Raw genomic sequence first — 25,804 nt, forward strand, 5'->3', positions numbered from 1 at the left:
AAAAGCATTAAAGAATGATTTGCAGTTTTCCATAGTACAATAATACTTCAGAAAACAACAAAATTGAAAAGGCTTATATACAACTTCAGTACAACAAAATTGAAAAGGCTTATATCTTTTTTCGCCTGTAGAAGTGCTAACAAAAAAAAATCAAAATAATAATGAAGAAATGCAATGAATTAAAAAAAGAAAAAATATGGTCTATATCATGTTTTAAAATGCTTAAATGGTATTTTCATTAAGATAGCTGTTGTAAGCCATATGAATCCAATGAAACTACATGACTCCCAACAACGTACTGAAATTCTTCCAAGGTGGATGCCGCTTTCATACTTGCATTGAGGTTTATTTAACTTATTATTTAAATAATTTACTTTCAATCAGATCCAGATTAAATCTTCTAAATAAATTTTACGCAATCAAAGTATTTTTTTATTGATTTTAATTTAATCTTCACATAAATAGTATTAAGCAACAAATTTTGATAAACTGAAGTGTAAAAACTTTAATTTAACTATAGATTACTTTATAAAAAGTTTGTTTCAGTCCATCCCATATAAAAATAAAAATGCAAAATCATTTAAAAGTAATTGTAAGCAAGATAATAAAAAAAAACTTTTTATTAACACAATCTAAATAATATTTAATAAAAGGAGCAGACATTTTTTTTTTTAATTTGAAGCAGAGTGGTATTTTTATCTATTGGTAGAATAGAGAAATAAAGTAAACATTTTAAAGAAATGAAATATATATATAATTCAAATTTTTCAGAAAATGGTTTACTCCAATGAAGAAATTAAATAAATAATTTTGAAAGAAGTCATATTTAAAAATTAAGCTGAAATAGATAAATTAATTCAATTACACGTTACTTAAATTAGTAAATTAAGTATTAATTACAATTAATAAATTTTATATTTAATACTAATTAATAATTTTTAATTAATATTATGATTGAAATAACAGACATTTGAAACAAATATTTAAAAATAACAATAGCAAAATTATTTGTTATTCAAAAAATCGTGGATTATGCATCTCTAATACGAAGAAGTTTATGTAAACTAAGAATTGCTAAGATTATTTCATTAAATTAAATCAAGTCATAAAATGTTTTGCTTTCCGTACTATAATATTTTTATAGAAATGAGGAAATTATAAGCAAAAGGAATATAAATACTATAAATAATGCGCAAGTCTCAAAAGTGCATTTGTATTTCGTTTGTATCAAAGATTTGAATAGGGATGACGAATATTTTTCGAGCGGTTCTTGCGTAATCAATACCAAAAAGTCACAAATACCAGTGTTCAATACTTTTCAAAGAGGGGTGTGATTTAAATCCTTGATACGATCTTACTTGTGATATTCCCATTATAGGTCTTGGATCACGACAGAAAGTAACAATCAATACGATCTGTCCAATGGAAGCTCTCGAACAAGAGTTCAGTCATGCATAGGGAAGGCCCCTTACCCACTTAGCGGTCACTTCAGCTGAAGGGACCGGTTATTCTTAGAATTATCGTATAATTGAATTGCATTTCACTGAAACTTATCGGAGTGGTGACTTCACTGGAAAGTGTGTGGCTTCACTGCAAAGTGCAAAGTCACCGCTCCACTTCATGAGAGTTACCTTGACTTTCCGATATTCGCATTTGACGATGCACTATTCCATAAAGATCTTTTTTAATTGCTTGTGACATGACTGTGATTCACATATTCTGTTTACTACGCTGGCGCCATCTATTGGTAGAATAGAGAAATAAAGTAAACATTTTAAAGAAATGAAATATATATATAATTCAAATTTTTCAGAAAATGGTTTACTCCAATGAAGAAATTAAATAAATAATTTTGAAAGAAGTCATATTTAAAAATTAAGCTGAAATAGATAAATTAATTCAATTACACGTTACTTAAATTAGTAAATTAAGTATTAATTACAATTAATAAATTTTATATTTAATACTAATTAATAATTTTTAATTAATATTATGATTGAAATAACAGATATTTGAAACAAATATTTAAAAATAACAATAGCAAAATTATTTGTTATTCAAAAAATCGTGGATTATGCATCTCTAAATTTGAATCACACCCTTCTTTGAAAAGTATTGATGACTGGTATTTATGAATTTTTGATATTGGTTACGTAATAACCGCTCGTAAAATATTCGTCATCCCTAGTTACAATTAGTGATACCTGATGATGGAAATCAACCTAAAAAGCTTTCGAACGCCCACGCTAACGATAAAATTGTATCGTAATAATTCCTTGTGAAAAATTCCATGCAAAAGAGAAAGAAAAAAAATATTTTTCAATGACAAATATATCCATAGCGCAATTTTAGATATTTCTGGTTTTCCAAAATCTTGAGTAATTGTGAGCTGGAACAAATTATTAAGAAGTGCAAAAAGGGATAATCAGTATTATTTTGAATTTTTTTTTCAGCCAGTGCGTGTAAAAATCTTTAAAACAATATTGCATAGAAAGACATTCTTAGATTAGACATTATATAGATAAAGTAACACTATTACTTTACCTATATAATGTCCTACCAATAAATTCTTAACAGTTATTGCTTTAAATGCAGATAATTTGATCCAATCATTAAACTTGAATTCTATAAGGAAATTTGTGTAAGAATGCTATATATAGCGAACAAAAATATTTTTTATGCTCTTGGAAATCCAACGCATAAACACATACATCTTATAAATATGTGTGGAAATATTTTCCCCCTGAACTCAAAATACAAATATATTGTATTAAATGGCGAAAAATCTAACAACAGAATTATTTATATATATCGAAAAGTATGATACAGGGATTTCAAACAAAGAATAGACGAAATAACATATTTCTCCCGTGATAGATTGATTTAATCGGTCAAAGAATTTTGCTAATTTATTAGTATAAATTCCATTTATTAAGAAATGAATACATGAAAAACATTAAATATCCAATAAAATAACTAAGATGAAAATTCTTGATAATTTTTTACACTCTCGTATTCTTAGATTTCAGGGATATAATAAATTTTCAAATATTTTTCGGTTTTGTGAGCATAATCCACCACAGAAAGGTATAAATTCATTTTAGCCTTATAGTTATTAATAATTCCAAAAGTAGTTTTAGTATTAAACAAATCATTTTTGATATTGTGCTCAGGAAGTGCAATTTTTTTTCTATATTTTTAGACTTTGAAGACTATTCCATTAAAAAAAGAATAAAAACAAGACACGCTTCATAATTTTCTAAAAATTTCATTTCGAAGAATTTGTTCGGATACAGAACATATATTTTGTATTTGTTAAGTTTCAGATTGAATGCATATTCTGGATGTAGAATCTACCTATTTATATTATTTAATATCGTCGTAAACAAAATTTACTGTTGAATCAGTTTTGAATTCATTCTTTCGGAATCAGTTTTGAATTCATTCTTTTTTTATATTGTATTGTGGGTCTTAATTATTTATAAGAATTATGTAATACAGTAAGAAATACTGTATAAGAAAATTTTATCCATTCTTAATGTTTTAATGTGTATGTTACTGAAAAAAAAACTATTATAAGTGCTTCAGAATCCATATTAATTTAATATAAAAATAGATAAAAAAATATTTTATTAAATTCAATAATAAAGTAAGTTTTTGAAATTTAGAAAACAAACAAAAGTATATATCGATTGCCAAATATCAGAAACTACATTGCATTCTTTCTCTGCATTGTAACAGAATTACAGCAATATTTATTGCGAATTTCTATTTTACATTTGATCTATCTTATGCATTCACCGAATGTTACAAGCAAGCAAAAATGGTATGTGGGAAATCATTTAGTCCAAATCTCAAATACTGAGATAAATAATGCATATTCTATTCTAATTTATAAATGTACCCAGAACCACAGTAGCATCGCAATAATGCAAATTGTTTGTATTTTGATTAGTATTTTGGTAAATATTAAACAATATTATTTGTCCTGAGGAATAATGAATATCGTATCAACAACATTGTACAATATATAAAAATTTTCAAATGACACTGAAATTTCTTCAAGCATCGATATTGTAAAATTCTGACTCAAAAATATAGTTTTAGCTTAATGAGTATTTTTATTTTAGATTTTATTCCGAAATCTTAATCGGAGCAATTTTTAACTAAAAGTCTGGCATTGTACAATATTGTGAAAATTCTATTATAAATTCTATGTTTATCAACGTTGTGATGACACTATTTTAAATTATGTCTGTAACAATATGATATAATCCTTTATTAATCACTTTTTTATCTTAAATAATCAGAAAATAAAACACTTGTGGTATCCTGATTTGATCCTTTATGCTGATTTAAAAAACTTCAGATTTTTAAACGTCTGCTAGCTGTTTATTTATTTAAAGTAAAATAAATTATTGTCAAAAATTGAAATGAAAATAAATAAAGAAAAATAAAAGAAATTCTTCTCGGCAAGCTAGAAGGCAAAAATAGATGTTATCATCTAAATTACTTTTTACAAATTCCTTTCAATCTTTAGACAAAAACCAGTAAGAATGGTCTCCTCGAAATATTCTCGCAGACCCACCAAATAATTTCTTCTCTTCCCCTTCATGAAATTGTGTATCTTGGGTATCCGCGAATGTTTTGTATAGCGTTGGTGAACGATGGTTACAAAACAGATACAGATCTTTGGCATGAATCTAGCATTTTTACTGAATCTATCTTAACACTATGTGTTTGGGACCCTTTTTGCAGACCAATTGATGCTGAAATTTAAGACTGCGCTATAATTGTAATCGCCAGTCAACATGAAAAATTTGATTGACTTAAGTCAATGCGTTTATGAACTACCATGTTTACGTGCATGCGAAAGTACGGTCAACCGCTCAATAAATTTGGTTCAAAATTTGATATTAATCTATATTATATGTGTACCAATTTTTTGATATGTTTCTTTGCGTTTTCATAATTATCGAGTCCATTTTTACTCAAACAGCTAGAAGACAGATTTTCTGTGAAGTTATTGTTATCATGTTCACTGACAAATAGACATGTGGCGGTTGTAATGAGCGAGGATAGAACCTGAGACCTTGTGGTTCGCAGTCTAGTAACATAACCAGGATACAAAGCATATGCTCGTGTAGCGTAGTTGTTAACTGGCTTATATGCTATTAACCACAGACTCTCCCTCCAGTGAGTCGAACGATATGGCTGCTGAATGGTCATGCATATAGTGGCTTATGTCAAATGGGCCTGTACCCTGCTGAGTAGTGAGTGTGTATGGGTGAGTGGTTGCTGCGTCAAATGAGTCTGACGACTTTTGTTTGCTGTGGGTAGATGGCGCCACAACAGCTGTACGAAGGTTGAAGGTTCATCGTCCGAGGTCTCCAATTTGGCGGTAAGCGATGCGCGAAGATAGAACCTGGGACCTTGTGGTTCGCAGTCCAATAACATAACCGTTATGCAAAAGCAATTGCACGTGCAGCGTAGTTGTTAACTGGTTTATATGCTGACTACAGAGCATTTCTTCAAATATTATCTGAACTGAAATCTATTCCTCGGATATTTTTTTTTTTATATAACCTGATTGAATATTCCAAAAGTAATCAGCCTTATTAAATTATTTATTATGCTTTCATTTAAAAAATCTAGTGTTAGGTTTTCTTTTATTAAATTCTGTAACAAATGAAGTCATATTTGAACTGGCATTAAACTAAAAGCATGCGATATTTTATCCATTATGTAAACCTTAATAATTGTATTCGTTAAATTGATTCTAATTTTAGAATTTTTTTTATTGGAACTAACTGAGAATTCTTTTTCTTTGCATTTATTTCGGAATTAACAGATTTTTAATTCCCCTATTCTTTATATGAGGAAATTTAAATTTTTTAAACAAATTCTTTTGTATAGCAGCTGAATTTCAAACCTGAATCTATTAAAACATCAGGAATCTTTGATTTATTTTTATTTTGAGCAATAACATAACAATTTTGCAACAATAGGGATTTTTTTATTCAGTTACGCAGTAGATACGATAGTTTTTCCTTTCATTCGTGCTCAGCTTAGTTATAGGATTCGTTGTTTCTTGTTTGGTCTTAATGAACAAAAAAATTAATAATAGAACCATTTTATACAAGCAACGTATTTTCTTTTTAAAACTTTATAAGCTTCGATTCTTGTTCTACCAAATACTGCCCAATGCTTTTTAAAGCAAAGGTAATACAAATTAAATCTTTTTAAGTATCGCCTTTTCTATTAATCAGCATGTTTAATGCATTCAAAGTTAACATGTTCGTTACATGTGCTATAAAAATACAAAGTTTCTTAACGAAAGTAACAAAAAAGGATATTAATGATTTATTTTTGAATTCTTACTTCGGATTAGCCTCCCAGTCAATATAAATCTTAGAACTAATTAATCAGCATAGTGGCTTCTCTATATTTTGTTTTTATTTTAATGAATTTTCTTCATCCAATCACTTTAGTATTTTGTTTAGATTGTTTTTTTCTATGATACCAAGAAATAAATCTAAGTATTAACCTAAAAATATTTGGGTTTAATGCATCAGGACTTGCGTCTAGCTTTCTAGCGTACAACATAATCCAGGTAGCGCACCCTCTTCCACAATATTAAGTCCTATAATAGTATATATCTTAATGTTCAACAATATTACACAATATTGCGCATATTGTTTAATATCATACATTATTGATAATATACGTGGATCAAAAAATACTGTATGATATTGTTACAAAAATTTTTCTTCTACAAATACCGTCAATCAATCGTAATAACGCAGCGCATTTTTAATCGCTAGTTCAGCAGCTTGCTTGCTGTCTAATCATCCAGTTTCTCTACGTGTCGGCGACTCCGACTCCTCTCACACACGACTTCTGACGATACACACACTTCACTGCAGCTTCAGAGTGCCCGTCTTTTATAGTTCCGGGAGGCGGTGCTAGAATCTTCAAACCAATCAGGGCGTATCTGTGTGTATCTCGGTTCCTACTGGATGGATCGTGAAACTTCTCGAACTTTCCAGTATGATCTATTTAGTCGCCAAACTCACCAAATTCGTCGCCAAATGGCCGCCAAGCTCTGAGGTCATTGACGCACAGGACATATCTTACAAAGGGTTTTAACGGTTTTTCCTAGGATAACACTATTCGTGCCGAGTAGCAAAATTACAGATTTGTAACAATATACTAGAGAATTTCTATTGATTCTAAATAAATCTATCGCGACATTATCAATTTCATTAATTCAAAACACAATCGAAAAATTTTCTGCTGTCCATTCTTCTTTAATAAACTTCTAATCATTATTTTAAAAACTGGTATTTTCGATACTTTCCGAATATTTTAATTTTTATTTATAAGTTAGGCAAATAACTGACAAATTATCTACATCATAGTGCTATATATTTTTATTGGACTTTTGAATCGCCGTACTTAATTACATTGCATTCATGATAGTAAATTCATACTTTATTTTCAACAGTTCGAGAAATTCCAGTGCATTTATTGAAAATTATTCATCATTGAACTTGTTATTGATTATTATTATTATTTGACAATGAAAACATTCAAGAAGAAAAAAAATTCATGATTAATATACTATTCAATTTTCCTAATGCAGAATAAGCAGAGATTCAATATCATCGCACGTAAGCCCAGATTAACGCAATGCAAACCATGGGGGGATGTGGGAGGCTTTTCCGATTGTTAACTTCCAACACCAGATATTTTTTATTGGTCTATAAGTAGTTTTATGTAGCAATTTTGATAATCTAAGAAATTATATGGTTATTTGGCATTTAATTATGAAGTCCCTTCAAGAAAAAGAGTTTTTTTCATACAAAAGATTTCAAGATTCAAATATAACACAGTTTTAAACAAAGTAGGAAAAATTACAATAACTTTTGAGCGCAATCTAAATACTATTTAAATAGATAATCGGAAATTTTAAAATATGTAAAACAATATATATTTTCAGTTTTTAAACAACGTAATATGACATTCATAAAAGATTATTAATTAAGAATATAAGAGCAATATTTTATTTTTTGATCAATTTTTTATTTCAATTTAATCGAGTGCAATTGATTAATTCGACATGATGAATTAATTCGAGTGCATAGCTTTTATAAATTAGATGAAAGTATAAAATTAATATCATCAGAAAATATTGCAAAAAAACATATATCGTGATTTTGATGCTATCTGTTGATGCAGGTGGGAGCTTAAGTAGTTTTCTATTAGATAATTCGGTCCTGATGATATATTATATGAAATCATTTACAATAATGTCTAATTTTCCGAATTGCATAGTACTACGTACAAAGCAGTGAGCGGGAGAATCGTGAGTGAACGAGTTCTAGAGTATCTTGCTGCATGTAACTGCGAATCAGGGATATTAGCTGTCTTCAGACGCTAATCTTTTCAGTTCGGAGCATCATTTTAAAACTGACTTTTCCGTTAGTTGTGCGTGTTTCGAGAGGTAGAGCGTCTTCCGATTGTAAGTGAGGTTATAGTAATGTATATTTTTGTTTAATAATTTTTCACAATTGTTTTTCTTTAATATCCCATTTATTTGAAATAAGTCACTAAGAATGAAAAATATTTTTCATAGTTGTAATTTTTTGCATCTCTTACTTCATCAAAACAGGAGCAGCCTGTCTGTAGAATAATATTAATCATATTTTCTGTCTTTCTATTACGCATATACCTTTTTAGTGAAAGTTGCTTGGAATTTGTTTAATTATACTAAATTTTGCGTTGAGTCTTATGTATATATATTTTTATCTTTACTAAAGTTATTGTATTTTGTTACTATTTAATTATAAATCTTAGCGCTATTAAATATATAAAGTAGTGCGTGAAAAAAAAAAACATTTAGTATTTTTTTTTTAACTTTATTTTAGATTTATTTATTAAAGGATAATTCTTAAAAATTGAAGTGGCGTTCATAGCTTGTAATCTTATCTTTTCTTTTCTGTTTAGAAAAGACTTCTAATTGTATATTATAGAAGCATTATGGCAAATTTAATCATGATTTTTTATATAAATTAGAATTTTCCTGCAAGTATGATTTATATACCATGTTTATAGGATAATACATATTTTTATAGTTGAATAATATATAAATATAATAAATGCTTAATGGAAGAATAAGGTACAATATAAGACTAAGATAATATTATTTTGATATAGTGAGTAATGAAGATGAAGTATACATGCTTCATAATATCTCATGGTAAATGTAAAGCAAAAATTAAAAACAATTTACTCTTATTGCTGATCATATGATTAATTACGAAAGGAAATGGTCAGGTTACAGATTGGTTATAAAAAAATAATTTTAACACATGTAAGCAACAGAAAAAGTTTTTATCAATGTGAATTTGGTAGGTAGAATATATCATAATTGTTTATCGATGAAGAAAATGTGAAGCTGTCCTTCCAGTAATTCCAAAAATGTCTCTTAACAATAATAATAATATGTCTCTTAACAACAATAATAATAATAATAATAATAAATTGTTCATTATATTTTTACTCTAAGCATCCTCAATAATGTTCAAAATAAGTAAATAATCTATACAAAACTTTGTATTAGAGTAGTTAAAATGAGTTAAAAAATTGTAATTTTTTAAAATTCATTTTGTTTGCAATGGTATTGATTTTTTTTTTTTTTTTTAATTCCATTATGGAAACCAATTCTTGATGGTAACCTGCTTTGAAATCTTCTGTTATTTTAGTTTATTGCAAAATGGGCTACTTAAAGGTTTATGTAAATAATAAGTTAAATTCATGAAAAAATAACAAATTTTAGTGGTGGAAAGAGAAGTTCCTGGAACTTGGCTTGTTCAATAGCCCTTTCTAATCTGAATATTACCTTTGTCACTATATTTCAATATATTTTTTTCTTCCTTTATCAATTAGTTTTGTCCGCCTTTTAATGTTATGCTTCGGAAGAATCATTTTACCACATAACATGCATGTTATCATAAAGATTGATACTATGGGGCAAAGTATGTTTCAGTATTGATACTATGGTGTAAAGTATGTTTCAGTAATCACTCTGAAAAATCTTTGAATTATTAGTGCTATGGTTATCCTGTCGATATGAAATGTCATATTTTTTTCTTAGTAGTTTTTACAGGGGTGTTTGTGCTCCGGGGAAACCCCGGAATTCCGGGGATTTTGAACTTTGATACCCGGAAATTCCGGGGATCGTCGTTCAAAAGGATACCCGGAAATTCCGGGGATCGTCGTTCAAAAGGAAGTAGGAATAATAATGAATTATTTATTTTGATTTGGGTAATTTTGTTTGCTTTGAAAGCAGAAAACGCAAGGTCAGTGTGTGTGGTGAAAACTTTTCCTTTCTTTCTCCAAAGGCAGTGATAATGCGTGAAAAGGGGGAAAAAACTTCTTTTTTGTTCCCTCCTTATTCCGAGTTATGACTCATTCCCCCGGTTCTCGGACATTCTCTTCTGGATTCTTTTCGGCAAGTAGGCGCGGTAGAAAAAAAAGGGAGAGACTTCGTTCGACCAGATGTGCGATCACGTGACCTGGGTTCAAAGGTCTTAATTTTGCAAAAAAAGTAATTAATTGAACTTTTATAATTAGGTCATTCAATACTTCATAATCGTAATTTTTCATTTCTCCCCCCCCCCCCCTTCTCGAAACTCCAAAATGTCAGTAGTAAGTCCGTAAAAGTTTCAGGGGATTTTTTGGGGTCCCACAAACACCCCTGTTTTTATTATATTTCTATCGGGGATTTGATGAGCATTTCACTTTGGACGGGAGCAAAAAAAAAAAATGTTGATTCTAGTTTTGAATATTGCCATTTTCATTGTGACAAATGTACTTGTATTGTCGGGTATAATAACAATTTTTTGATTAATTTTTGTTATTGAAAATTGTTTGATTTTATTTCAGCATAATCTATTATTCTTTGTGCAACCAAGTAGTTAAGAAAGCATTAGGTGATCAGCAGTAGAAAATGCTTGAAAAGTATTCAGTAAAATTTAAAAAAATCATGAATGATAGTGAAAACCAAATGTTCAATCCAGATACAAATAATTTATTGAATGGATTTTTTTTCCAAATAACTTTTAATCTAAAGCTTTAGTTTGCAGAATTTTCATTTAAAGTTATTTGTTTACAATATGAATGACAAGTTTATCACTATGTCTTTTAAAAAAGAGTAATATTAAAAATCCAAACATTTGTCAGTTGTGGTCAGTCACTTCACACGAATTTATTTAAAAAGAAATCAATTACAGTGTACTAAATTAACTTTTACAAGATCTGTATATAAAGATGATGTAAGGATACTAAGTTGAAGACGGAGTTGTAATTTAAATGTTACTTTTGAAATATTAACTAAAATATATGTGATTTTAATTCAATATGTGAACATTTTTTATCTTCTAAAAAAATTCTGAATGAGATCCTATATTGATTTTGCTGATTTAATTAATTATTAATTCTCTTTCCTGGAACTGAAAACATTTTTTGAAAGGAAATCTATCTTTGAAACAAAAAGATCCAATTTGAAGATCTTGAATAAATTTATTGGAATTAGAAAGTATTCTAATTATTATGAAAATAATTAATATCCTCCAATAACTACATAATTTCTATACCTATTATGGAAATTAGGTGAAAACTATGAAATTACAGATATATGATGAAAAGCTACAAAACTTTCCGAAAAGACTTTTTACCTGAATCTTTTCTCATAGCAATGCAAGAAGTGAAGGGAATTTTTTAGCATCGTTGTGGAGGGAGGAGGGCATGGAAATTCGATTCCAGCATTAATAGACAAACACTGGAGTTGCTCCTCATGACAATAATGAATATAAAATTGGTTATAATATTAAACTGAGCAATGATGACTTAAAAAAGGAAAGTAATAGTGATTACTAATCAATGAAACAAAATCGTATTGTGCGATTTAGAAAAAAATTAGTTCACTTATATAAATAGTTTATTATAAATGACTGCTAAATAATTTTAAATGATGTTTGAAAATATATGTTTTAAAATTAATTTATTATTATTGCAAATTGTTTTAAAATTAAACAAATAACTTATTTAATTAACTAACTTGAAATTAAATTAATAAAAATTCTCTACAAATATCTATTCATCAATAATTTGTTGATATTCATTATATGCGAGATGTAGATAAGAAATGCTACTGATGACTGGATAGTCGATTTGGAGGGTGGCAGTAATGCCAAATGTCACTATAAATAAGGCCATTTGAATACTGACAGAAACTGGTATTAAATTATTCAATGGTACTGGTATTCAATTTAAAATACAACTGTACAATTTTTAAGAACATGAGGAAAATAGTATCATTGCAATTTTTTTCTAATATAAAAGGATTAAATAAGTATTTTCCATCAAGATGTCTTTTAAGACTGTCATTAAGGATATCAATTACTTCTCTAAAGTAACTTTTTTTTTTTTTTTAGTTCCTTGATTTCCATATTCATTATGTCTGTAACTAGTTTTGAATCTGTGTCCACTCATTGTTTAAATTATTTTTATACTAAAATGTAATAGTCAAAAATTACATCAATGTATTGAAAAGATTTCTCTGCTTATTTAATCAATCAGCATTTATTTCTTCTTAAAGGTTCTGAGTTTTCCTGCAGTTGTCTTTCATTTCATTTTTATCTTTAGCATCGTTTGCTGCCTGATTACATTGATTATGTGATCTTATTTATACTGATCATAAAATACTATCTTTAGGAATAAAATTTCTCTCTCTCTCTCTCTCTCTCTGTCCTTTTTTTAAATTCTGTATTCATATTTAATCAAATGTTATTGACAAGCAGAATGAAATATATTTTACCAGCTTTTCAAATACTGATGACCAAAATACCGATTACTGAAAAAAATCTGGCCGTTGCTTTGCTTTATCCATGCATTCCATATAGATTGGTGCATATTTTTATGAATTTTAAAAATTATACATGTAATGAATATTCATTGAGAATTGTGTATAATTATAATGAATGGAATTAAAATATTAAACTTTCTTCAGCATGTACAATACAAAAAGTCCCATATTATGATATACAATGCATATTATACTTCACTTTAAACTTTAAATATTCGATCTCCATAATTTATTTAACTCAGTAGACTAACATGATATCTTTGGTGATTAATAACTGGTTGCAATAAGCATTATGTCTTTGGCAATTAATGCATAGATGCACTTATTTTATATGACATTTTCCAATTTATGTAAATTTTAAGTTTCTCTGAGTACTGACTTCATAACCACATACCTTTCTTTGCAAAAATTTTAGAAAACATTTTGAGAAATTGTATCTTTTATATTTACTGGGTAATAACATTTTAATTTTTTTTTAATGAAAATTTTTTGAATTCGGTGGATAATTCAATTTAAAATGCAACAAGATAGTTTAGTCTCCGTAATAAATCACATGATTCTTTGTTGTTTGTGCATGTGCATTTTGAAAGATTTGGCATTAATTATTTTATAATGGTTTACTTTGTCTTTTTTTTAATGTTACTTTAACTAAAGTTATTTTTTATTGTATACATATTCAATGATTTTTAGCATTAAAGTTATTAAATTTCTTGTTTTACTGTTTATTAAAATCTTGATACAAATAAACTATGAATCATAGTTTATAATTGTGTAATGGTAAATGTTTGCGTATCTCTAATGCATGATATCAATAGCTGAAATCATTCAAATTGAGATGACATTATTTTGAGATTTTATGCAATCAATCTAATTAGCTTTCTTCATGTGAGTGGGACTATTTTATATTAGCGGAAACATCGGATGCTTCATCTTTCTGATGAGTGTCTTTTTGTCTAACACGCAATGGCACAATGTTCAGGTTTCATTAATTGTGCCTTTTTTTTTTTTTTTTTTTTTTTTTTTTTTTGACCTGCGCAAAGCACATCTTTGAGGGAGACATTTGATGGGCATGTGATAAACATTTTTTAATCTATATAGCCTATATATTTTTTTTCTTAATGACTTTTCCTCCCCCATCGACATCAAATCTAAAATTGATGTCGATGTCGATTGATGTGTTTGTCGAAAATTGATGTCTAAACTCCTTTGGTGTTTTCAATTCTGGGCTTTTACTTAAATTCGCCAGCTGTGTATGTAAAATAAATGCATTAATAACACATACATCCAAAAAAAAAAAAACCTTGTGCCACCATTTCCGACTTTTGCAATCTATTTCGTACAGACTTTTAAGATGATCAAAAGGATCTACAAACCTCATATTTTTATTATAATCTACAACAGACTGTGGGCAAGAAACTTCTATTCTTGACCCATCTTTTTCTTCTATTTGAAATTTACATTCATTTATTGAATTTTTCCATTGTAGAAAAGATGGGTACACCTCTGATCTTTCCATTTTACACATGCAATGTAACATTGCTGACGGCAATATGCAATAGTAATAATTGAGAAAAAATTTTAAGAAAAAACTAAGACTATATAAAGCTAGAAATTTACAGGAAAAAATTGCAAAAAATTAAGCAGAGCATGAGCTTTAAAAATGTGAAATAGCCAAAAAAATGTAGGTTGTACAAAAATTTCATACATTATTTGTCACGGATTAGCTGCATTTTTCCAACAGTCTTGAAAGAAATCTATGAAAAATTTGTAACATGCTATTTCAAGGCTTTAAACCTCGCTTCACAAAAAAAAAACAAATGAATGTTATTGTAAGACACTGCTGTAAATCAACTAATAGAATCTCCACAAAATATTGGATTTCAATATTTTAAAGGCATACAACTGTTTTATATTGAGAATCTTAAAGAGAACCTTGTTTTTTCCCACTCGTTAAAACTATGGCATATTCTTATTCCAGTATAACTATAACCCAGTATCACGAACAGCACTCTAACATAAGAGTAGTGCTGTTCATGAATTTTCTCTTAAATTGCATATACATACAGGGAAAACACAAGGAATTTTTTTCCAAATTTGAGTTGAACCCTGTATATGATCTCCTCCACTTAACACATTCATAAGAAAGGATGAATTAGATAAAAACTCAATGAAAAGACAAATATCAATTATACAAAAAAAAGTAAAGGTATTTTTCAGATATGTATTAGAAAGTTCAACCTATCTAAACTGGCATAAGAACTAAAATTTAGCCCACCTGTAACTGGAAGTATCTAAAAAACAAGATATATCGTCGATAGCTTTGAAAGTGTTAAGATTTTGGAATTATTGCTTTGAATTTAATTTTGTTTAAAATTCTTATTTTGTTTCATTTATATTATTTGTCTTGGTATAGGTAATGAATATAAATGCTTTTATTATGATATTTTATCTGTTAGCTTTATTTTTATTAAATCAATTATCTGTTCTTATTTAGTTGAAAAAAATATATTTATAGTTTATATTGTTATAATGAGCCAGTTATTGATTATTTGAAAACTGAAAAGGTAAATAATGCAAGTGCAAAAAATTAATTCCTTTTTCATATTAAAATATCAAACATTGCTTTATAATTTGGTAAACATGGGAAGTTTCTTCTAGTTCTCTAAGAATTTCAAAAGAGTGAGTAAAAAAAAGCAACTAATGTGAACATCCAACTGCTAGGAAATTTCCGCTTCAGAAATTAGTTGAAAATTATAGAATTATGGATCTATAATGAAAAACTATGGAAACTAGCTATAAAACAATGAATATATATATATGCAGAAATCTACAAATTATGCTGAAAATACTCTTTTCTTGAATCGAATCTTCACTCGCAGCATTGCAAATAATGTAAGTATTTTTAGCGTGAATAGGGTTATGGAGAAATGAAATCTTGTTTCAGTATGAACTCAAAAATACTGAATTCTCTTTAAATAAAAATGAATATGGGAGAATAGTGATGATTTAAGAAATGTAAGTCCTTGCTATTTAATGAAACAAAATTGTAAATGCCTAACAGTTTATTTGATCAATAAAATTGTGTTGTATGAATGATTTAAAAATGTTTTCGATTATTTATGTATATAATAAATGATTATGAATAATGTTTGAAAATATTTGTTTTAGCCAGTTAAAAAGTTTAAGTGTGGCCAATTGGAAATATGAATTTTTCAATAATTTTTTGGTATTATGTTATATATAATATGTCGGTAAGAAGTGCTACTGATGACTAAATAAATCAAATTTGGAGGCATGCATGTTTTTTGCTTTTGTACTTGCACTAATCACCATTTTTTTAGCTCTCATTTATGGCCCTGGTTTCTTGTGACAATTTTTTTTTTTTTTGCAGTCGGCTTTTAGCATTTATTTAGCATAAAATTAATATTAGGATCTTAAATTTCAGTACAGTGTTAGGAAAATCAGTTCATAAAATTTAGTTCATATTGTAAGAGAAGAAAAAATCCTGGTATTTAACATGTAGATTATTTAGAAAAAGATACATTAGATTTTTGGGTAATGGCAATATCATTTATATTCAGGTTTTTTCCTTTAAGGTAGAGCAAAAAAATTTCTTTTTCTCTATATAGTGCATATTACTCATTCCAGATGAGTAGAATAAAGATTCTTTGAAAAGTTAGGTCATTCCAGACCATTTCAACACATTTTTGTTCTCACTTTCTCAGATTTTCTTCACATTTACTATTTATGGAGATTTGGAAAATTGGTGTCGGATTTACATAACATTTGAAATGCGTATCATAGTATACTTTATAGAAAAATGCCAATGCTTTGCTTGTTTGGTGGTGTTGCTTGCACCTGAAGGATAAAAGTATCTTTTACCCCTATGGCAATAAAATAGGTCTACCTTATTTTGATAAAATAAATCTTTTGAGCATGACAAATTTTTTTTTTTAAATAAGCAATGAAAAGGTTCATTATTAACATGTAGTGCTACATGTTATGAATTTTGGCAAAAAACCCAGCACAAAAAAAAAAAAAAAAAAAAAATACTGTTTATGCAGACTGTACTCCTGTTCGGTGGGCAGTGAAAAAGTGGTTTGATAGATTTTGAAATGATGATATCATAATAAAAGATCAAACAGACTAGGATGGTCTTCTGACATTAATGCCAGTTTTGGAAGTACTTTAGTAGAAGAAAATCCCAAAATAACATTTGACGAAATTGTGGAGAAGCTGAACATTGATAATTTCAATTGTGTGTGTGTGAATTTTTTTTTATTATTATTTATTTATTTATTTATTTTTAAAAAGTTAGATATTTCCAAACTTGATACTGAGATACTGCATATCTCTTTATCTATGTCCACATTAACTACTTCTGTCATTGTATGTTATATTTAGGAGCATTTTTGGATTCTGTGGTAACAAACAATGATTTTCTATTAGAATGTGTAACATAAAAAAACATAAAAAAAGCAAGTAAAAAATGTAAAACCGATCACAAAGATTGAGGTATAAGTTAATAATGGGTTGCTTTAAAATTAGGACATCGTTGAATTCTTCATTTTAAGCTACTTCAACAAGGTGTAACAATCATATCACACAAACGCTCTGAATAATTTGCTTGACTTGGTGTAGCCATTCGAAAAAACATCCAGCATATTCTCCCAAATGTCTCTTAATTTCCAGCCCCCTCCCCCTTTCATCTTTGCAGAATACTTTAAGTGGCAAAATTTTCAAGTGTCAGGAAAAAGTACAAAAGTACCCTGTGATCTTTTTTTACCAAGAAAAACCAAGATCATTCATAAAAAATGAAATTAGAAAACTTGTAGATCAATGGAAATAGATCATGCAGATTGGTTAAAATTATATTTTTTGAATTTCATCAAGGTATTTTCAACTCTGTTTCAAATTACAGCTATATAAATTTTTTTGAAGTTATCAAAAACCATGCATTTTAAATTTTTAATTGCTCTTGGAACTCACCTAATTAAGTTAAAGAGGAGAACGGTGTCATTTTAAAGCAGTTTTCATAATCTTTTTTAATGCAATATAGAATATTGCAGGCTAAATAAAAAGTTTGATTTGATGTTTTTTTATTAAAATTTGCATTTTTAAATTCCATGAATAATTAGTATTGTTGTAAATCACCTGTCAGTATGTGAATTTTGATGAATATGGATTAAATGTTAACAAAAATTTTAAAACTAAAGATTAATATTCTATATTTTGCAAAATAACTCAAGAATACTAAATTTTATACTTCCGGGGAAATAAATAGGATGAGGTAAAATTACAATGGTGTGTCTAAAGAAACACTTTGCATTAAAAACTAGAATATATTTATCAGATGAAGTTTTAAAAGGCCAATATTTGTATAACATGCATTACTTTTTAAGTAGAATATAAGTTCTTCTGGTAAGATTCATAAAGTTAACTTTTGTCAGAATGTCTTCTGCTGATATCGACTGTTTCATTTTTTACACATATAAATAGAATGGTGTGAATGGTCCAAATGAAAGAAGAAAAGTAATTTTTACTTCATTGCTCATTTTTCCGTAAAATATACCAAAGTCACCAGTTTTTTTCATAGATAGCCATGATGTATTCTGATATGGTTCTTATATCATCCTAAATTTAGATTTTTTTTTCTCAATGATTTACAAAAGTACAACTATTTATGGAATTAATTTCAAAGTTTTAAAATATGTATTTAAAAAAAATTTAAGATTTTGACATTTTGTGCTTCAGTTAATAGTTTCTTGTATACTAAAAGAAAGATCTTAAAAAATGCTCAGTTGAGGGAGATCCTACAACAATTCTAAAACTTTCCATTGACAATTGTTAGACAAAAATTTACATTTCTGGAATTCAAAATCAAGATGGTGTATTTTAATGATATTTAGTCTTATTAAGTTTGTATGAATAATACATCTGTGTCAAATTTCATGAAAATCTTTGATAGTGTAATAAATTTTATTTTAAAATTGTATTGTATTGATCTGGAAAGACTCATTTTTATATGTATTTGAATAACTAGTATTAAAATTTATATTTGAAAATTTTGGAATATATATTGTAAAAGGAGCAAAGTTCTTATTTTAAAAAATCTATTTTATTTCCATCTAAAATATTTTTTCTAGAATTATTTATCTCTTTAAAGAGCATTTTATCTGTTTAATTATTTTGCTACATTAATTTAAATAGTTTGCTTATATTATTTTGATTTATTTCAGTTTATACTTGCATAAAGCTGACAGAAAATGGTTGGTGCCGATTTTGAAGTTGGTGACCTGGTCTGGGCAAAGATGAAGAATTATCCATTTTGGCCTGGTAAAATAGTGAATCCTCCATCAAATACAAAAAGTAGTCCATCTAAAAAAGCACAACACTATGTTTTCTTTTTTGGAAGTGAAAATTATGCTTGGATTTTAGATGAAAACATTGTCCATCATTCAGAAGAAATGCTACAGTCTACTTCTAATAAGAAAAAATCAACCACTTTTAAATCAGCAATTAATAAAATCATGACTGAAAGTAAAAATGCTCCATTGAAAAGCAGACCACTTGTTAAGGAAAAAGTTAAAAAAGAGTTGTCTGTCGAATCTCCATCTGTTTCGATGTCTGGAAGAAAAGATAGCAAATCTCAACGAAGCCAATCTAAATACGAGAATGCTAAGAAGCAATATTTTGCCAACGTTCAAAAGGCCTCACAAAATCGATACTTTGCAAAAATGCAGAAAAAAGTCAGAAAAAAATATTTTAAGGATAGAAGCCAGAGTTCTAGACCAAGGGAAATTTTTAATTTAGAATTAAATGGGGCAAACTATCAAGGAGTGTGGAGTAACCTCTCTGATAAAGTTGTACCATGCACAGATAAAAAGATAGGATTCTTAGGTTTAGGAAAAATGGGAAAAAGATGTGTCAAAGAATTATTAGCATCTGGACACAATGTTACTGTATGGAATAGAACATTCAGTAAATGTTCAGAATTAGTTAAGTTAGGTGCAGATTGTGCTTACTCAGTAGCTAGTGTTATTGCTAAGTGTGACATAATATTTTGTTGCGTTTCAGGTCAAGATGCTGTAAAATCAGTTATTTTTGGACATGATGGTGTTCTAGCAGGGCTTGAGGGAACCAGAGGTAAAGGTTATGTCGAGCTGAGCACACTTGATCCTATAACTAGTGAAGAAATTGCTGAAGCAATAAGACAGAAAAATGGAATATATCTTGAATCGCCTATTACTGAAACAAAAAAGCAGGGCGAGGCTAAAGCCTTTGCAGTTATTTGTGCTGGAGACTTTCAATTGTTTCATAATTGTGAAAGTTGTTTTCATGCCATTGCCAATGATTTGTATTACCTAGGTTCTATGGTTGGAATTGCATCGAAATTGAACCTTCTCGTAAGTATGTTCACAAATACTGTTTATGCTGCATTAGCAGAATCATTGGCATTGATTAGAATATTAAACCTTGAACCATGCGATTTCTTGGAATTTTTTAAAAATTCACCTTTAAATTGCTCTCTACTTCTTCAGAAACTAGAGGAGATGACTTCAAAAAATTTTATTGATGAGAAGGAATTTCAACACCGACAGAGAGACTTGAGTTACGCACTTGCTTTAGGGAACGATGTTGAACAACCAATGCCACTTACTTCTAATGCAAATGAACTTTATAAGCGTCCTAACCATTTACTTTATAATTGTGAGAATGGCATCTTCTCTGGTGTATCAGCTTCTAGGAACTGATGGCATTGATTGATTCTGGATTGCTTTATTGTATATATGTCAAACTGCACGATTTCTAATGTCATTACTTGAATTTTAATTGTAATCGATGTCTATAAAGATATATTGAAGCAAAAACTAATGGTTTTTTTATTATGACATTTATTTTTTACGTAAAATAAGAAAATATTGGGGAAAAACAAATAAGTGTGATATATTGTCATGATTTTTATAATAATGATTAACATCTTATTTGTTTTTGCTGAATTTTTTGCAGTTTTCCTTTCATTTAATTTTTACATTTAATATTTTATTAAAGAGATTTTAAACTACGAAACAAATTTCTTGTTGTATGTTTAATTTTTTTAAATCCAAAAATAATATTATTTTTAATAAAGATTTTAAAAATTGAAAATGCTTTTTAAATACAATAAATGTCTGATAATATATTATCTAGCTGTGTGAACTTTAATATGTATTTTTTTTTTTAAAACTATCAGCCAGACAGTTATTTTTTAAATTATTACATTTAATGTAATATTTTAATATTATTCCATTATAGTATCTAAAATTAATAATCAATATATTTAAAATTGTGCTGTACTGTAGAAGAGATTTGGATTAAACAGATACTGTTTAAGACATACAAAATATATCACTGATCAAAATTCATGTTAGTACAGCATACTCTAAATATCAAGTTATGGTGTCATATTTTGGTTAGCAGTCATTCATTGTATAAGTGCTACAAAACGTGATCCAGAATTATTGCCATCATGGCTTATATATATTTGTGTAGCTATCCTCCTTTTTTATCTGTTAGTACTTTCATCATATGGGTATTTTTTGCTACAAAATGAGATCCAGAATTATTGCCAATATGGCTTATGTATATTTGTGTAGCAATCCCCTTTTTATCTTTCAGTACTTTCATCATATGGTTCTTTCAATATAGATGTACAATTTCGGATACTTTCAGTGCAAAGAAATTGTTTTGATTTATAAAACAATTTCCCTCTATTAGAATAAAATTTGTCATGATTGGCTGTTTTAAAAGTATGAATTCAATATTTAAGTGTACGAGATTTAAAATATATATATTAATTGATTGGTGGAAATATGAATATGAGTAATTATGTTTCCATCGTGCTCTCTCCTTATAATAACAAAATTATTGAATAATTTCTTAGAAAGCAGATGAGACATTGATCATGAAAGGTATGTGTTAAGTTTATAGATTTTGATAAACTTTGCAGAATAATGCTTATTTATGTAAGCATGTAATATTTTGAAAGTTCATTGCATATAAAGTTTTTTTTTTTTTTTTTTTGAAACTCTAGTAATATTTTTGTATGCTTGTTATAGGTTGCCACTAGGGATTGCAATATCGGACCAAAATTTCAATACCGGTATTCGGTATTTTTTAGATCTTTAATACCGGGATACCGGTATTAGAAATTTTAGAAAAATAAAGGGGAAAAAAAGGTATTTTTTGTTTTATTTGCCAGTTTTATTGGAGTGTAAATATCACAAAAAAATAATTTGTAACTTATAAATTATAACAGTATATAAAGAATCACAAAAAAGTAAAGGAACAACTTATTTATTTAAATCACGAAAATGTGTAAATATCACTAATTCAGTCTGTGTTACTAATACAAATTTTTGAAATGTGATCTTAAAAAAGATAATGCATCAATTGCACTGTCATTAAGCCTGAAAAGTAATTTTGTGCAAAAATGACCAGCTGTCGAAAACGCTCTTTCGGCATCTACGATAGTTAGTGGTATTGTTAGCAGTGCACGATATACTTTTTCCCAGTATTTACCTCTAAATTCCTCATCTTCAAGTAAATAGATTTCTTATCGGATGATTTTGGATGCAGCGGATTTCTGTATTGTGTTTTGGTTCGTTGAAATTTTCTTATTTATCGCTAATTCTAATTTTTGTTCAAGAGACAATTCCTTTTCACTATCGACATTAGTGTCATTATAATCTTCGATAATTGTACCGGATTCTTTTGAATGTAGATAGGTTTGTGGATAAAAAAATTTAAGAAAATTTACTATAAACTGAATCAGATTTGAATTGGTTATTTTCTTTTCTTCTTTTTCATTTTTTAAAATTATTATAATTATGTAAATACCATAAGACATTTTCTATTTCGGTATGCCTTTCTTCTGTGCGATTTTTCAATGTAATATATAATTCTTCAGATAGTGATGTGTGCTGTTCTTTCAGTGACTGCAACATGAAATTTATTGTTGCATTAACTGTTAATAAATTAGAATCTCTCCCACATAATGCCTCAATAGTCATTTTTATCGGAAGTAGAGCTGATACAGTTCTGGATATTAAGTCGAATTCACTATCTGAAAAATTAATTTGCAAGTTTAAGTTTATTATTGCTTTTTGGATTAGATTTCTCAGTTTCAAAAATCGTTGCATCATTAGGCGTAAACTGTTCCAACGTGTTTTAAAATCTAATATTAACATATATTCTGTTTTATTTTCAGTTAGTATATATTTTAGTAATATGTCATTTTTTATAGGGGAACATTTAAATATCTTAACAATTTTTCGAACTTTATAAATTATAGGAAGCAATTCTTGATGGGTTAATATTTCATCCTCATTAGCAATATCTTCTTCAACAATTAAATTGTAATTATCTTCATTGTCAATATCACTCTCACTCACTTCAAAGTTGGAATCCGAAGTTTCTATATCCACAGTATTTGGATTCTTCTGTTCATTATTTTTTTGGTATAATACATCTATTACTCCTAATTGAATTCCAAGAGCATAGCACAATTGCTGATTTTCACCAATCAACTTTCCAACTGTTGCTCCATCAGTCGTTATTAATACAATATCATCTTTCAGGGATAATCCATGTTTCGCTAATTTATATTTAAGCAATTAATTAACTAATTAATTTCGCCCGTTAGGGAGACATAAAAACAAAAATGTATACTATATTGTTATGTTCGCGATACCTGAACAAATAGTGGAGACAATTTTAAATATATTGCAATCCCTAGTTGCCACATTTAAAAGTGTAGAACTCTCATGCAGTAATATTTATGTAAATTTTAAATGTTATTTACCTTTTTAAAAATATGAAATCATGTGTATGTGATTTAAGTAACCTTGTTAAGCTATGAGATGGTAAAACAAAAATTGTTTGGAAAAGTAAATATTAAATTACCAATATTTTTGTACAGTATGATTTTTCTTACAGCTCATGTTCAAAAGTTTGCATTCTTTTAATATGCAAATGTTTTGTTTTTCATATTTTACTTTCCATAACATTGATTTCAGTTTCATCATTACACTTTTCTAAATAAGGAGTTTTAAAAACTTTACTTGAATTTGTTCAGGTAAATTAAGAATATGGCTTTCCTGTATATGAATATGAAAAATAAAGAATAATCCTTTATGAGCCCCATTTACTTACTTTAGTTAAGGAATTTTAAACTTTATTTTCTGTAATGTTTTGATTTTTTTATACCTTGTAAATAAGAATTTGCCATAATAGTAGCAAGTCAAAATTTCTTTGACAGTCACTTTTAACTATTGTTTATTAAAGAATGATAATCTATTTGGAAGAGTTTACAAAAAGGAGAAACAAATTGTAAAAATTAAATTTGAAAGAAAGTTATGTAAGCACACAAAAGTATGATTAAATTGCAAAAACATGTTGATCTTCGAAAATTTTATTCTTTTCATGAAAAATTACAAAATATTCAATACATAAAGATATGGATATCATTATATGCATGGAAAGGTGTATTAATTAGACATATAGTGATCTGGAGTGTATAAAATGACTTCTATGTCTATGAATTTATATAAATCCTGCATGTAGTTTAAAAGAATACTATGCCACTCCCTGTAGAGAAATCAGGGAAGTATGATAGCAGTGGATATTGATTTCAAATAATCTAACATGAGCTAAACAACTGTGGATAGATAACATTAAGACAATCAAAGGGATGTGATAATTTTTCTTTAAGTGTTCAAACAAGAAAGGCCTATTTATTCTTTGAAAAATGATTGTTATGGTAAACAGCAACTTCTGGACGGAAAATTGTTTATGCTATAGAGTACATTGTTGTTCCAAAGTGCACGTCTTTCTAGAATGATTACTGGGCCCACAGAAATCTATTACATAATTGCTTTGTAATGCAGCCATCTCTATGATTACAGGTTAATAAAAGCAATGTAAATGATAAGTTTGTAAAAACATCCTGCAGATATCCACTAGTTGTGCAGAAATGTATAGAAGAAAAATAACAATCGGTAATGCATATGCTTTTATATGCATATGGGAAGAGAAACAAAATGAAAGAGGGTTATAGAAGAGTCCATGTGGATTTGGAAACATTAATAACTCTGTTTTAGCTTCTATCGTTTGTAAGTTATGGCGGATTATGCTATCAGTCTGGGAAAAAAAATCAATTGAAAAAGTTTTTGATAACTCTGCACTTTAAATAAATAGATATTTTGAAAGGGCAGGAAAAGTTGTTGCCAAAATCTTTAATGTTGAATAACTTTCTAACTAAACCAAGTCAAATTTACTAAAAACTTGACCGTACCATCAGTCTTCGAATGAGCTTACAATAAGCCATTTCATTGTTCTTCATGAGCACAACAGCCCCTTGCAGATCTTGGCTGCCTCAACCACGCGCACTTTTCAGCGCTTTCTATCCCCCTCGATTCCCTTCCAGTTCTTTATTCTCTGAACACTCGGGTCTCTTTCCACATCATCCAGCCATCTAGTTGGAGGTCTTCCTCTGGCCCGGAATCACATAGGATTTTTTTATAGGGTATATTTTGAAGGCCTCTGTTTTTAGGGCTTCTCCAGATATGGCCAAGCCATCTTAACTTATTGCTCTGGATAACCAATGTTATCTGTGGTTGCCTATAGAATTTGTGTAATTCAAAATTGAATCTAGTTCACTAACATCCTTTCTGTAGTACTGGGAAAAAAATAGTTCTAAGGATCTTTTTCTCGAACATGTTCAGAGAACGCTGAGTGTCCAAGTTTCACTTGCTTAGAGCAGAACAGCATAATAAGAGTCTTATAAATTCTTAGTTTAGTTTTTAATAAATTATAAGCATACAAACTGATAGA

At 28.2% G+C, this 25,804-nt stretch overlaps 1 protein-coding gene across 1 annotated transcript; it reads left to right on the plus strand.

Annotated features, from left to right (window-relative positions):
- The first annotated feature begins 8,444 nt into the window (after window positions 1-8,444).
- On the plus strand, window positions 8,445-24,106 carry LOC129968750 (cytokine-like nuclear factor N-PAC). Its single transcript, XM_056082965.1, has 2 exons — window positions 8,445-8,524; window positions 19,171-24,106. Exon 2 carries the CDS (start codon window positions 19,198-19,200, stop codon window positions 20,683-20,685), a length of 1,488 nt encoding a protein of 495 aa, XP_055938940.1. The 5' UTR covers window positions 8,445-8,524; window positions 19,171-19,197; the 3' UTR covers window positions 20,686-24,106.
- The last annotated feature ends 1,698 nt before the right edge of the window (window positions 24,107-25,804 follow it).

This window comes from Argiope bruennichi, chromosome 1, assembly GCF_947563725.1.
Source record: "Argiope bruennichi chromosome 1, qqArgBrue1.1, whole genome shotgun sequence".
In the NCBI taxonomy this organism is placed as follows: Eukaryota; Metazoa; Arthropoda; class Arachnida; order Araneae; family Araneidae; genus Argiope; species Argiope bruennichi.